General features: G+C 38.0%; 1 protein-coding gene across 7 annotated transcripts in view; it reads left to right on the plus strand.

Moving 5' to 3' along the window:
* RPRD2 (regulation of nuclear pre-mRNA domain containing 2) overlaps nt 1-16,141 on the plus strand; it is a 95,653-nt gene that overhangs the window by 61,546 nt on the left and 17,966 nt on the right. For 4 of the 7 annotated variants that reach the window (XM_081815864.1, XM_081815866.1, XM_081815867.1 and 1 more), the window contains exons 3-7: nt 4,004-4,104; nt 4,964-5,041; nt 6,331-6,383; nt 6,987-7,113; nt 8,231-8,406. In XM_081815864.1, the coding sequence (XP_081671990.1) occupies nt 4,004-4,104; nt 4,964-5,041; nt 6,331-6,383; nt 6,987-7,113; nt 8,231-8,406 (535 nt within the window). The remainder of the gene's footprint in view (nt 1-4,003; nt 4,105-4,963; nt 5,042-6,330; nt 6,384-6,986; nt 7,114-8,230; nt 8,407-16,141) is intronic. The other 3 variants (XM_081815865.1, XM_081815868.1, XM_081815870.1) reach the window with 1 other exon arrangement.

The following is a 16,141-nucleotide window of genomic DNA, read 5'->3' on the forward strand; positions in this document are numbered from 1 at the left end:
AAGAGAATCGTGGAGATTGATTGTATAACAGTGTGAATGTTGTATGTGAATACATAGAGACAGAAAGTAGATGAAAAGTTGTCAGGAGCTGGGGGAGGTGGTAGTGGGGAGTTATTATCTAATGGGTACAGAGTTTCTTTTTAAGAGAATGAAAAATTTTGGAAATAGTGGTGGTGGTTGTACAACATTGTGAATATAATTAATGCCACTGAGTTGTACATTTAAAAAAATGGTTAAAATGGCAAGTTTTATTTTACCACAATAAAAAATAAACAAAAAACAGTGCCAAAGAGAAAAGACAGATCACATACACAAGACTATTAGATTGATAACACACTTCTCAATAGCAACTGTGGAAGCCAGATGGCAGTTATGAAAAGTATTTTTTTTTTAAAGATTTTATTTATTTGAGAGAGAGAGAGTGAGAGAGAGCATGAGAGGGGAAGAGGGTCAGAGGGAGAAGCAGACTCCCAACTGAGTGGGGAGCCCGATGTGGGACTCGATCCTGGGACTCCAGGATCACGACCTGAGCCGAAGGCAGTCGCTTAACCAACTGAGCCACCCAGGCGCCCATGAAAAGTATTTCATAGCATTTATAGAAAATAGCTGTCAATATAGATTTGCATACAAAGCAAAACTACTTTCAAGAACCATTCAAGGGGCACCTGGGTGGCTCAGTTGGTTAAACGTCTGCCTTTGGCTCAGGTCATGATCCCAGGGTCCTGGGATCGAGCCCCGCATCGGGCTCCCTGCTCAGCAGGGAGCCTGCTTCTCCCTCTCCCTCTGCTGCTCCCCTGCTTGTTCTCTCTCTCTCTCTCTCTCTGACAAATAAGTAAAATCTTAAAAAAAATTCAAACCATTTAAAGTTAAAGCTGAGGTAAGTTACGACCAACAAACTTCTGAATCAGTTTTAATGTGAGAAGTTAGTGATAAGGAGGGATGGTGAGTCATACTGGCAATAAAATATATGAAATATCTAGGAATAGCCTTAACAGGAATTATGTTGAACTTTGTGAATAAATTGTATTTGGGAATGTTGAATATAAATTCATAAATATTAATGTTTTGCTGTAGTGAAGAATAATGTATCGATACCATATATCAATGTTATATGTAATACTTTCTCCAAATTAATATATCAGCCTAATATAATTCAAATTAAAAATACCAAAATTTCCTCTTTTGGAACTTAACATTAAATTTACTCTGGAAAAATAAGCAAGTGAGAATATAAGAAATGTTTTGAAATGCAGTTGTAATGAGGGAAGATAAGCTACAGTTTTGAAGATAGTACAGTTGACCCTTGAACAACATGGGTTTGAACTGCTTGAGTCCACTTATACCTGAATTTTTTTTCAATTAGTACAGTACTGTAAATGTATTTTCATTATGATTATAATATTTTTTCTAGCTTTATTATAAGAATACAGTATATAATACATATACAAAATACATGTTCATCAACTGTTTATGTTATTGGTAAGTCAACAGTAGGCTATTAGTAGGTAAGTTTTTGGGGAGCCAGAAGTTATGCATGGATTTTCAACTGCGGGGGATTGGGGTTGGCGTCCCTAACCACCCCCTACATTTTTCAAGGGTCAACTGTATAATGTAAAAATGGATTAACAGAATTTGCAGCATAGAAAAAGATTAATAATTGAATACATGCTAGTGGAAGCAGTAAATCAGTGAGGAAAAGAGAAGTTATAATATTGGAACAATTAATAGGAAATCTGTTCAGATTAGAGCTTGATTTTACATTCTATACCCAGTAGATTTTATTTTATTTTATTTTATTTTTTAAAGATTTTATTTATTTGACAGAGAGAAAGACAGCCAGAGAGGGAACATAAGCAGGGGGAGTGGGAGAGGGAGAAGCAGGCTTCCCGCGGAGCAGGGAGCCCGATGCGGGGCTCGATCCCAGGACTCTGGGATCATGGCCTGAGCTGAAGGCAGATGTTTAACCAACTGAGCCACCCAGGTGCCCCTATACCCAGTAGATTTTAAATGAATTACGCAGCTGAATTTTTTTTAATGTTAATCATTAAAAGAGAGAGCAAAGAAAATAAGTTATAATTTTTTAAATCTCTGGTAGGCTTCCTATACTTAAAAAGTGGCAGTAGAGAGCAATTGTATTTTAACAAGTCTACATTTTAAAATTATATGTTTTAAAATGTAACTTAAAGTGCAAAGTGGGGAAAGATTTGTAATGTTGGAAAACCTATATATATATATAATTATTTACTCCTTAGATAAACACTAAAATGCTAGTGAGTAGATAGGCACAGTTCACAAGAGAAAGTACTGCTTTATTCCATTGATCAGGCTTAGTGTTATTAAAGATGGGATATCCAGAGATTGTGTATGTCCTGATGGGATGCAGTATGAAGTATATAGTATCGTTTATTCAATATTTGCTCCCCAAAATTTGTGAATATGTATATAATCCGACTAATTTTCGTCTAGAGGAAATTCAGGCATTAATGGAACAAGTTAAAATGGCAGCAAATAAGTAAAGCTAGAGAATGTGGAATGTTCTGCTGGACAGCCAACCCCTGGACTGCAATATCAGTGAATGGAATGAGAAAAATACTGAGAACAATTTAATCTGATTGCTCTAGATTAAGAGATTTAAGAGGCATAACCAAATGCAATGTATTGACCTTCTTTGGATCCCATTCCAAACAAACCAACTGTAAATTTCTGAAACATTTAAGGAGATTTTTAATGTGTTGACTATATTTCAATTAAAAATAATAATAAAGTATGTCAACTGTACTTCAATTTAGAAAAATTAAAATCCTGGGGCACCTGGATGGCTTAGTCATTAAGCGTCTGCCTTCGGCTCAGGTCATGATCCCAAGGTCCTGGGATCAAGCCCCACATCGGGCTCCTGCTCAGCAGGAGGCCTGCTTCTCCCTCTCCCACTCCCTCTGCTTGTGTTCCCTCTCTCGCTGTGTTTCTCTCTGTCAAATAAATAAAGAAAATCTTTTAAAAAAGAAAAAGAAAAAATCCTGGGATTGAGCCCTGGGTTGGGCTCCCTGCTCAGGGGGAAGTCTGCCTCTCCTTCTCCCTCTGTCCCTCCCCTCAGTTCGTGCTCTCTCTTCAGCACACTCTCTCTGTCTCTCTCAAATGAGTAAAATCTTAAAAAAAAAGATTTAATTTTATTAAACTTCCCTTACTTTACCTTTTAGGATGCCAGTTGTATCAATGAACACATTTGACTAACCCTCATAATATTATATGCATCAGAAACCTCAGTGTGCTGTCGTAGCCTCATATACGTCATTGATAAAAAGTATTCATTAAGAATGTTTTAAGATTTTAAAGATTTTATTTATATTACTTGAGAGAGAACGCATTTGTTCGCATGTGTGTGCAAGCTGGGGAGGGGCAGAGGGAGAGAATCTCAGGCAGACTCCATGCTAATCCCAACACACAGCTCCATCTCACAACCCTGAGATCATGACCTGAGCTGAAACCGAGAGTCAGATGCTTAACTGACTGAGCCACCCAAGCATCTCAGAATATTTAAGATTTTAATGTGTTAACTATACTTCAATTAAAATAATAAAGTGTGTCAAATGTATTTCAATTTCAAAAAATTTCAATAAAAAATTTTAAAGGGGTGCATGGATGGCTCAGTCAGTTAAGCGTCTGCCTTTGGCTCAGGTCATGAATCCCGGGGTCCTGGGATTGAGCCCTGCATTGGGCGCCCTGCTCAGTGGGGAGCCTGCTTCTCCCTCTCCCTCTGCTGCTCCCCCTGCCTGTGCTTTCTCTCACTCTCTGTCCTGCTTTCTGTCAAATAAGTAAAATCTTTAAAAAAAAAAATTTTTTTTAAGAGTTACTAAGATTTTAGTCCTACTAGACACTGTAGAAAAAAAATGTCTTGAACATCAAAAGACACTTGGAAAATAATTTTGTTGACAACTTTATTTTAGATTCTAGTTTGAGATAAAATTAACATTTTTATATGTCTGTGTCACTTTTTCTTTATCCTCAGGGATCCATCTGTCTCTAAGTCTATAGAACGAATCTTCAAAATCTGGGAAGATAGAAATGTGTACCCAGAAGAAATGATTATGGCATTGAGAGAAGCTTTGAGTAAGTGTATTTTCTCTCCTAAAAGAAAAAATTGAGTCCTTGACTCTTTAAAATTATAGATATTTTATAGATCTGGTCCTGTTGCTTAATAATGAAAAATAAAGTTCTGGATTGGGTCCTATTTATTTAAAATTAAATATTTAAAAAATCTGTTTGAATTAAAATTTAAATAGAATTGGTTTGGAGAGGGTTGGCTTTTGTTTGTATTTATTAGAAAAAGTCAAGCATATTAAGTGATGATGGCTATCTGATTATTTTCCTGCATGTTTTACTTTGAATGTTTTAAACTATTCATTTTTTTTGTATGTTTAATAATTACTGCCCTGTCCTCTTACTGTTGGAGAATTTTTTAATGGGGTTTCAGTTTCCACTAAATTATTTTATATTAAGCATATATTGGCATTCTTTAGTCTTTGTTTTGGTTTAGATTTGCAGTAACTTGTGTACCTGTTTTTAAAAAGTTACTTATTTCCTGTGTATTAGATGCATGTAATGGAGTCATTAAATAAAAGTTGGTGGTGATATCTGATACCATGACCATTATTTGACTAGAAATTTGCTTTAAAAATCGCATCTTCTAAGAAGCTGTTAAATTCTTCATTTGAATGCATTAACTGGTATTTTGTGCCCTATTCTTCTTAAAATCAGTAATTTTATTATAATAGAAATCATGTTTATTTGACAGCTTCTTAGATCTGGTGGGTGTTTTTATTTTTTTATAAAAACGAAAGGAAAAGAAAGAAAGAAACAAGACACAGTCTCGGATTGCCTTTTTTCAATGCTACAACTTTGACACTGAAGTGGACAGACAGAACAGCTTCCCATAATGCCAGATTGCAAAAACTGAAATGTTTTCCAGGTACCACTTTCAAAACTCAGAAGCAGCTGAAAGAAAATCTGAACAAACAACCGAATAAGCAGTGGAAGAAATCACAAAGTAAGGAACAAAATCTCAACTAATATAAAATTACCTCCTCTTTTTGGAGCAGAAGAAAATGTAGACCATTTGACATCGTACCTGGCATAAACCATGGGGAAGCCTGTGTTTTCCAGGTCTGGGAGAGTGACCCAGTGATTTATACTAAACAAGCCATCATGGAGTTACTTCTTTAAAAAACAAAAACAAAAACCCTACTTTTAAACAAAGGAAATGCAGAAAAAGGGTTTAAATGAGTGAAGATTCAAGAGTAGTTGGGGGAGTGAAAGAAGAAAAAAAATGCTTGATAGTGCCCAGGCTAACTCTTAGGTTGAAAGATAGAAGAAGTTAGAGGCAGCTGACATTAAACAACAGAGCTGAAGAGGAGACTAGGCATTAAGAAGCATTTCTTTGGGAGCCATGAAATCCTTCAGATTTGGGGATACACTCTACCAGATTAGACATGGGCCTCAAATCCTGGCCAGAAGCTCAGTCTCTAACAGGAGCTCCTTTTATGTTTAACATGTTTACCCAGCATGAGATCAAGGGAGTGGAATACTGCATGTGATAGGCTGCTGTGGGCCAAACTGAGGAATATTGAGAAAAACTTGAAGGTGTGGAGGGAACAAGGTAGAAGACAGAATTGAGAGGTAAAACAAGACACTTGGGATGGTTTTACTACATCAAGCATATGATAATTCATCATGATTAAGGGAGTCCTCTGACATCCTTTTGGTCATAAGTTGCATGCTTAGGAACAGCAAGAGTCAACATTTCAGCCAAAGTTGAACCACAGTGGTAATGTACTTAGAACGTTCCCTGCCTGTTTTTGCTGTGAATTGAGTCAGCAGAAAAAGAAATCCAAAGCTAAATCATAGGAATAGAGTTGATGTTTGTAAGTAATTTTCTTCAGCCAGTGCTCAGGATTAACTGGATGTCGTGCTCCTGAACACTCTTTCTTAATTTGAGGTATTGAGATCTTCTTAAATTCAGTCAGACTGGGAAAAAAGGTACTCCATGTATCTCAGTATCTCCAAATCAATAATTCTAGGACTTTATGACTTAAAGTGTCTGTTGGAGGTAAGTAGGTTAGACCTATCTAAATAGTATATTTTTATACTGGCCACACTTGGGAGTGTTTAAATTTCATATTCTAGGAATATTTATTCTAGGAGTTATATTATTATTTAAATGTGTATATTTGACATATGTTCAAAGTGTACACCCTTAACTATAAAGCTGAAAAATTACCTGAATATTAGGTGACTTTTGTGTCTGTATTCTTAATGACCTTTTGTTTAATTCAACAGCATCCACGAATCCAAAAGCTGCTCTCAAGTCTAAGATAGTTGCAGAATTTCGAGTAAGTTATTAGAATACGTTTAATATGCTAAAGCTTTATTCACCCCTTTTGTTACAGTTCCCCGTATAGTCCAGTAAGATTTATTTTTATTCAGTTGTACATAAATTATATTTTAAACAAGTTTAAACTGTTCTGAAAGAATCCAGATTGGGATCAGATTACTTGGAGTTTTATATGTTCCCCCAATGGAAGAATTAACCTTCTTCCAGAATATCTATTACCAGCCAAGTTCTGTATTGAACTCCCCCCAACAATGGGTTCATCCTTCTGTGAAGCTCTACTAAATTAGAATTTGCTTAGAGTTAACATAATAAGACTATATTTACCTAATTAAAATTTAAAGACTAAGTGGACCTTTGTCTTAGTCTTAATCTTATATGTTCAGTTAGCCTTGAATAACTAAGGAAAGGATATTTTAAAGTATGTAACTAAAAATACGGTTTGGGCATGAAAATTGATAGTGCTATCCCCCCAATTATGAGGAAATGCAAAGGGTTTCTTTCTCTTGGTTTTATTAGATTTTAGACATGTTTTATGTTAATGGGGGAAGGTAGAATAAGTGAATGTTTTCATAAATAAAATACGACTCTGGTCTGTATTCAGTCCCAGGCCCTCATTGAAGAACTGTTGCTGTACAAGCGCTCAGAAGATCAGATAGAATTGAAGGAAAAACAGCTGTCAACCATGAGGGTGGATGTGTGCAGCACAGAAACTCTCAAATGTTTAAAAGGTAATACTTATTTTTATATAGAATACCTCAGATTTTCTTCTCAGCTCTGTCATTTTTAAGTCATCAGACTGGCTTCTCCCATATAGAGAACCTTAGGATTTAGAGAGCAATTGTGGTACCTGGTCTTCCAAGTGGTGATTTCATGCATATAAATTTCATAAGTAAATTCTTGTCTTTCACATTGCACACCTTAAACTTACACGATGTTATATGTTCATTGTATCTCGATAAAGCAGGAGAAAAAAAAAATCTTTTTTTTTTTTTTTTTTAAAGATTTTATTTATTTGACAGAGAGAGAGAGAGACACAGCTAGAGAGGGAACACAAGCAGGGGGAGTGGGAAAGGGAGAAGCAGGCTTCCCGCCGAGCAGGGAGCCCGATGTGGGCCTCGATCCCAGGACCCTGGGATCATGACCTGAGCCGAAGGCAGATGCTTAACGACTGAGCCACCCAGGCGCCCAGAAAGAAGAATTTTTAATGTGATACATACAGAGGTCACTTTATCTTTACTTTTCTGAACCTCCATTTTCTCACATTCTGTGGTGAATCGAAGTGAACAGAATTGAGCCTCCTCCTGTTATTCCTAATTAGCAGCTCAGCCTCCGATTTGTGAAGAAAAGAAATCAAAAGAGTTTCTTTTAGTTGAACTTTCTTTTCTTTACCTTAATTATAGGTGCCTTCATGATATACTCTTGGCTGCACTCTAGCAGATTCAGCGTAGATTGTTTTAATAATCTGTTTTGTGGGTTTTGTGACTTGGAGAAGCTCCTTTAAGGTGAAACTGAGACTAAGGCAACAAGAACAGGTTCACAGATTATGTAAAAGGGGTTTTCTTCAAAAGATTAAATTTTTGGGGCGCCTGGATGGCTCAGTCGTTAAACGTCTGCCTTTGGCTCAGGTCATGGTCCCAGTGTCCTGGAATCGAGTCCCACATCGGGCTCTCTCTGCTCAGCGGGAAGCCTGCTTCTCCCTCTCCCACTCCCCCTGCTTGTGTTCCCTCTCTCGCTGTGTCTCTCTCTGTCAAAAAAAATAAATAAAATCTTAAAAAAAAAAAAAAAGATTAGATTTTTTTACATATTCTGTTTTATCCTGAAATGAATACTTCTCTGTTATTTTAGATAAGACAGGTGGAAAGAAGTTCTCCAAAGAATTTGAAGAGGCAAGTTCCAAGCTCGAGGAATTTGTGAATGGATTAGATAAGCAGGTGAAAAATGGGCCCTCACTAACAGAAGCACTGGAAAATGCTGGAATTTTCTATGAAGCACAGTACAAAGAAGTAAAAGTGGTGGCCAATGTAAGTAATAATTAAAGCTATCCTATATTGATTGCTTACTATACATCAGTGACTGTTTATATGAGTTCTCTGACTCTGTGAGGGTAAACATTATTACCTCCAGTGCGTTGATGAAGAAATTACTTTTGAAGAAGGTCAGTAGCCTTGTATGAGGTAATAGAGCCAGCAAGTGGAGGAGTCTAAATTAAGACCTGGCTCTTTTTGACACTAAATAAAACTCATGGATACCCTGACCATTAAGGTTTACTAAAGCCTTAGGTTTTAGCATTTCAAAGGGAATATACCTAATTATGGTTACAGGATATAAAAATTGGGCAGAAGTAGGGGCGCCTGGGTGGCTCAGTCGTTAAGCGTCTGCCTTCGGCTCAGGTCATGATTCCAGGGTCCTGGGATCGAGTTCCGCATCAGGCTCCCTGTTCAGTGGGGAGCCTGCTTCTCCCTCTGACCCTATCCCCTCTCATGCTGTTTCTCGCTCTCTCTCTCAAATAAATAAATAAATAAAATCTTAAAAACAAAAAATTTAAAAAAAAAAAAAAAAAAATTGGGCAGAAGTAGGGGCGCCTGGGTGGCTCAGTCGTTAAGCGTCTGCCTTCAGCTCAGGTCATGATTCCAGGGTCCTGGGATCGAGTTCCGCATCAGGCTCCCTGTTCAGTGGGGAGCCTGCTTCTCCCTCTCCCACTCCCCCTGCTGTGTTCCCACTCTCGCTGTGTTTCTCTCTGTCAGGTGACTAAATAAAATCTTTAAAAAAAAAAAAAAATTGGGCAGAAGTATGTATACTTTATTGTTTTACCAGAAAGCTAGATAGAAACATTCTGTTACTAAAATTTTGTTACAGGGGTGCCTGGGTGGCTCAGTTGTTAAGCATCTGCCTTCAGCTCAGGTCATGATCTCAGGGTCCTGGGATCGAGCCCCGCATCAGGCTCCCTGCTCTCCGTCTCCCACTCCCCCTGCTTGTGTTCCCTCTCTCGCTGTGTCTCTCTCTGTCAAATAAATAAATAAAATAAAATTCTGTTACTAGTGCCCTCTAAAAGAAATTGTTTTATACTGAATTTTTTATAGTTTTATTTATTTTTATAGAGGAGAGAGTGGGAGGAGGGGCAGAGGGAAAGAGAGAGAATCTTTTTTTTTTTTTTGAGAGAGAGAGAATCTTAAGCAAGACACTTAACTGACTGAACTGCCCAGGCACCCTGCATTTTTTTTTTTTTAGCTTTAATCACTGTGTATGGTCATAAAAGCAGATGGTAGAGTAGATCCTACCAGTCCCACTGGTAGGAGCAATCTAGAAGCAATCTTCTAGAAGCAATCCCTTTAACTCATTTAGCTCTTTTTTTTTTTTTTTTTTTTGGCTTTTGCCTTCATATTTCTGAATAATATGCCTGTATTGTTCTTTCTTGATTTATCCTATTTAAGAAATACCTTTTGACTTCTTGGTATGACAGATGAGGATTTAACTTATACTCCACTGCCTTCCTCCTTCTCCCAACAGCATTATAAACTATTTTAAATCTATTGATCATCTTCGTACATGGGAGTAGTATATTTGATATTTTTTGACCACTAACTCTCGACTCTTCACTGTGTAAAATGAGGTTATTAACGTCCCTCTCCTTTCCCATTAGTTTTCATTTATCCCTTCAGTTTCCCGACTTCAGTAAACTGTACTTTCACATTGTCAAGGTTGATAATATTTACATTCTACTCTGTAATCATAATTAAATGTTACTTCCTTACTCTAAAGGCTGAAAATTAATAAACAAAGATTATAGTACAGCTATGTAAACATTGTTCACTGTATGGTCTTATGGTAGGTATGGTTATATTAGAGACTTTTTTTTTCCTAGAATTTTTTTTTGCATTGTTTGCTTTCTCATAGCCTTTTTGCACTTTCTCAGTTCTCTATCACATTGAATATTCTGAATTCACATTTTCCCCAGAAACCTCCCTAGCTGAACTTTCAATCTCCTGTTCCAGTTTTAAGTGTCTGGATCTCATTCTAGGACTACCTTATTCTGAGTTGAGCACTCTATTTTACAGATTCTGTGTCTTCTTTTTTTGGTTTTCTCTCTTGTTTTGTTAATTTCCAAAAAAGGGGGGCTTATGAGAGGTAAATTTTCTGAGTCCTTAGATCTCAAAATGTCTTTATACTGTTTTCACATTTACTTTGGTAAAAGTTTGTCTGGTTGAAAGTCATTTTCCCTCACAGCTTAAAAGGCATTACTTCATTGTCTTTAGTGTTAGTGATGTGAAGTCTTTGCAAGATCATTTGTAGGTAACTTTTTTTCTGCCTGGGAGCTTTTAGGGACTCCATCCATAGTGTCCTGAAATTTTTACAATGGTGTATCTACATATGAGGTTTTGTTTTTCATTCATTAAGGGTTACATGGAGGGCTCTTTCAGTCTAAAGATTGGTGTTCTTCAGTTGTGGAGTAATTTCTTTCTCTTCTATGTTCTCATACTTTCTCAACCTTATCTTTTTGTTCTGCTTTCTGAAAGATCTTGAGTTTCGTTTCCCTTCTAGTTATTTTGGTCTTTCTCTTTTATGATTCTGGCTTTCATCAAAAATCAGATAATATCTCTGTCCATTCATATTTAAGAATGAGATATGAAAAAATTGAGAAGCTCCCGGTACATAGGTAGGGGTTATTTACTCTTGGGTTTAGTAAAATCTGTGTAGGTCAGGAACTGGCTGTTATTCAGGGCAGGAGGAGTGCTAAATATTAGAAGGCTGGAGTCTTTTTGCCAGAATATTTTAACTTTTTAGAGAAGTCATGTTTTTGCCCTAGGCCTTGGCTGCCAAGTGTGGAGATTGCAAGGGAGGTGGTATTGAGTGGTAGTCACGCTTTTAATTAATTATCCTGATTTCAACCGCACCACTCACTCCACCCTTCTGTAGTCATCATGCCCTAGATAAAAGCAGCTTAGGGATTCTACAAGTCAGATCAGCTCCTTTCCCAGATATTACTCGCCTTCTGCACACTCCTAACCTCATTTTTCTCTCCCCTGCCTCATCCCTTCTTTATTACTCTTTCTTCATCCTCTTTCTGTCTTCTGAATTTTGTAGAAATGTTTTTTCCAGGTATGCTTCTGGTTATTTGTTATACCTTTGTTTGTTGTTGTTGTTGTTTTTAAGATTTTATTTATTTATTTGACAGAGAGAGACAACGCGAGAGAAGGAACGCAGGGGGAGTGGGAGAGGGAGAAGCAGGCTTTCCGCTGAGCGGGGAGCCCGATGCGGGGCTCTATCCCAGGACACTGGGATCATGACCTGAGCCGAAGGCACACGCGCTTAACGACTGAGCCACCCAGGCACCCCTGTTGTTGTTGTTTTTAACTATTCATTTTATAGGAGTCCCAGGAGGGAGAGACAGTGAATGGGTGTGGTCAGTTCACCATTTTGCCCCAAAAGACCATTTAATAATTTTTGAATACTGATCTATGATCTGTTATTTAGGAAATCATTTAGTCTGCTTTAGAGGATCTTCAACAAATGGCTGGGAGAGGTTTATTCCGGAAGCATTTGTTGAATACACATAATTGCAATTCTGTATGATAAATGCTATAATAGAGGTAACTGTAGGATGCTATGTGAATAGATTGAATAGGTGCTTTAGTTATTTGGGAGTGGGGATGGAAGATATGGAGAAAAATTTCTCAAAGGAGCTAAACTCTCATATTGCAGTAATTAGCTAAATGAAAAACCCATATTCTCTGAAGAGCATAGTTGAAAGCATGCAAACATAAGAGTATGGCAAAATTGGTGGACCTGAGAGTAGTTTCTCATAGTAGGTGGGCATGTACGCAGAAGGTGGTAAATAGAACTGGAGAGATACTTAGGAACAAGGTTCTGAAAGGTGTGTGTTCACTGGAATTGGTCTTGGAATTTTACCCCGAAAGCAGTGGGAAGCAGTTGTAGGATTTTGATTTTGCTAATGATGTGATCAAGTTTGCATTTTAGAATCAGGAGAACAGGATGGAAAATAGGAGAGTATTAGAAGCAGGGAGACAATGGGTGTGTGGGTGGCTCAGTCGGCTAAGCATCTGCCTTCAGCCCAGGTCATGATCCCAGGGGCCTGGGATTGAGACCCATATCAGGCTCCCTGCTCAGTGGGGAGCCTGCTTCTCCCTCTGCCTCTGCCTGCCACTCCTCCTCTCCTCCTGCTTGTGTGCTCTCTCTCTCACTGTGTCAAATAAATAAATCTTTAAAAAAAATTTTTTTCTTTTATTACCTAAAAATGTTAATCCAGACTGTCTGGCTTCCCTTGTAATGAGAAGTCAACTGTGCCTAGATGTATTCTTTGTAGTTATCCTGCTTGGGGGTTCACTGAGCATTTTGGATCTATGGTTTGGTATCTTTCATTAATTTTGGAAACTATTTGACCATTATCTTTTAAAATATTTCTTCTCTTCCGTTCTCTCTCTTCTCCTTTGAGGATTTTAGTTACATATCCCATGTGGTCTTAGATTTCTGCTGTTTTATTCGTTCTTTTTTCCCTCTGGACTAATTTTTGGCTAATTTATACTTACCAGTCTTCAAGTTCAAATATTCTTTTTTTTTTTTTTAAGATTTTATTTATTTGACAGAGAGAGACACAGTGAGAGAGGGAACACAAGCAGGGGGAGCGGGAGAGGGAGAAGCAGGCTTTCCACTGAGCAGGGAGCCCGATGTGGGGCTCGATCCCAGGACCCTGGGATCATGACCTGAGCAGAAGGCAGACGCTTAACGACTGAGCCACCCAGGCGCCCCAGGTTCAAATATTCTTTCTTCTGCTGAGCCCAGTGTGCTTCTTTGTCTTTGGTTTTCAGTAGTTATGCAGCAGTGTGTCTAACATGGTCTTCTTCGTATCTGGTTTGGGGTTTGTAGAACTTTTCGAATCAATGATTTATTAGTTTACTGGGGCTGCTGTAACAAAGTATCTCAAACTGGGTGGTTTAAACATTAATTTGTTGTCTGTCTCATAATTCTAGAGGACATACATCCAAGAACAAAGTGTTAGCATGGTTGATTTTTTAAAATATTTCATTTGAGAGAGAAAGAGAACGTGCATGAGTGGGGGGAGGGATTGAGGGAGAGGGACAAGCAGATTTCCTGCTGAGCAGGAAGCCCAATGCAGGGCTCAGTCCCAGGACCCCAAGATCATGACCTGAGCTGAAGTCAGACACCCAGCTGACTGAGCCTCCCAGGCACCCCAGCATGGTTGATTCTTTCTGAGGGTCATGAGGGAAGGTTCTGTTCCTGGCTTCATAGTTTGACTCATGGATGGCCATTTTCTCCCAGTATCTCTTCACATTGTCTTTTCTCAGTGTGTGTCTGTGTCCAGGTTTCCCCGTTCTCTGAGGATACCAGTCATTTTGGCTCAGGGCCCACCCTAATAACCTCATTTTAACTTGATTACCTCTGTAAAAACTTGTCACATTCTGAGGTGTATAGGGTTAGGACTTGAACCTGTGACTCTGGAGGGCCACACCCCATAACAAATTGCTTGATGTTTTTCACAAATTTTGGAAAATTCTCGACTGTTATCTGTCAAGTATTATTTCTATTCCATTCTCTCTTCTCTCCTGGAATTCTACTAATACAGATCTCATCACTGAGTTCCAAGTGTCTTTTTATGTTCCTTTCTGTATTTTCCATCCTTTCTCTCAGTGCTTCCTTCTAGATACTTTCTATTAACCAGTCTTCTAATTCATTAATTCTCTCTTCTGCTGAACCTTTATCTATTGTTAAACCCATCAATTAATTACAGTTGGCTTATTTTTCAGTTCTAGAATCACCATTCGATTTTTTTCCCTCCCCTTCCCTGATTTCTTTTTAGAAAGAATTTGATTTTCTGCTAAATTCTGTTGATCTTTTTTCTTCATCTCTTCCTGTCTTTCATCTTTTCATTCTTTTTTAAATTGTGAAATATTCTCAAACTTAAACACCTTAAGTACATTATGAAGACATTTTTTTCCTGAATCATTTGGAAATAAGTTGATGTCCTATCACCCCAAAATATTTTCCTGTGTGTTTTCCTGCCAGACCGATATATTCTCCTTCACAACCATAAAGTATAGCCGTTTAATCAGAAATTAATTCATACAGTGACATACTATTATTATATAATACTTAAACCCTATTCGGATTGACCAGTTTTTATAGCAAAAGATTCTGTCCAGAATAACAGGTTGCATTTATTGCCATTTCTCTTTATTTTCCTTTGATCTAAAATAATTCCTCAGTATTTTCCTTGACTTTCATGTTCTAAATATGTTTGAAGATTATAAGTCAAAATATTTTGTTCCCCAGTTTGGATTTATGTGATGTTTTTTGTGATCAGATTTAGGTTATGCATCTTTAGTTGGAATATCACAGAATTGATTGTGTTCTTCTCTTTCCATTTTTTCAGTTATCCCACAAGTTTGATGTCTTCCACTACCTGTTATATTCCTTTTGATATCTTATTTTTTTTTTTTTTAAGATTTTATTTATTTATTTGACAGAGAGACAGTGAGAGCAGGAACACAAGCAGGGGGAGTGGGAGAGGGAGAAGCAGGCTTCCTGCGGAGCAGGGAGCCCGATGCGGGGCTCGATCCCAGGACCCTGGGATCATGACCTGAGCCGAAGGCAGACGCTTAACGACTGAGCCACCCAGGCGCCCCTCCTTTTGATATCTTATTAATGTAGTATCTTCCAGGCTTGTCCATTGAGAAGTTTTCACTTGGTAATTGCTATGGATTGAATTGTGTATCCCAAAAAGATGTTGAAGTCCCAGTTCCTGGTACACATAAATGTGACCTTATTTGGATGTAGCGTCTTTGCAGATGTAATCAAGTTAAGCTGAGGTCATTAGGTTGAGCCTAATACAATATAACTCATGTCCTTATAAGAAGAAGGAAATTTGGATACAGACACACAGGGAGAACATCATGTAACAACCAAAACAGATATTTTAGAGATGTGGCTACAAGCCAAGGAACACAAAGTGTTGATGGCTACCAACAGAAACAAGGAAAAGGCAAGGAAGGATAGGCCTGCTGACACCTTGATTTTGGACTTCTAGCCACCCGAATTAGGAGATAATAAATTTCTGTTGTTTTAAGCCTCCCAAGTTGTGGTACTTTATTACCACAACCCTAAGAAAGTAATAGAGTAGTAAGTGTTTTATGGGGAGGTATTTTTGAAACGATGTAAATAACTTATTCATCATCAAACTTTCAATTTATTCATTTATTTAAATCAATACGGACTCATAGAGTCTTATTTATTCTATGTTTTAATTAATTACTACCAGTAATTATTGTGATGCTCAAATTGTCCCAGATTTGGCCAGTGGGATCTTCTTTCAGGCTGCTTTCTTTGTTCTTTTACATGTCCCCATCATTTTTGGAGCATTTTGGTACTTTTGGAACAAGGTGTTCCATCCCATCTTGCCTGGCCCTCGAATCAGTCATTTCTCCAAGGAGCCTGAGTTCCTTTTAGTGAAAAACCATTTAGAAACCATCTGAGTGGGGTTCCTGGGTGGCTCAGTCAATTCAGCATCTGCCTTCGGCTCAGGTCATGATCTCAGGGTCCTGGGATCGAGCCCCACATCGGGCTCCCTACTCAGCGGAAGTCTGCTTCTCCCTCTGCCTCTTCCCCTCTTGTGCTCTCTCTCGCTCGTTCTCTCTCTCTCAAAGAAATAAATAAAATTTTTAAAAAGAATCTGAGTATTAGGTATACTCATTGATGTTGGGATATCACAGCTGCCAAACCACA

This window comes from Leptonychotes weddellii, chromosome 4 (genome assembly GCF_054177405.1).
Source record: "Leptonychotes weddellii isolate Sample4059 chromosome 4, ASM5417740v2, whole genome shotgun sequence".
Classification (NCBI taxonomy): domain Eukaryota; kingdom Metazoa; phylum Chordata; class Mammalia; order Carnivora; family Phocidae; genus Leptonychotes; species Leptonychotes weddellii.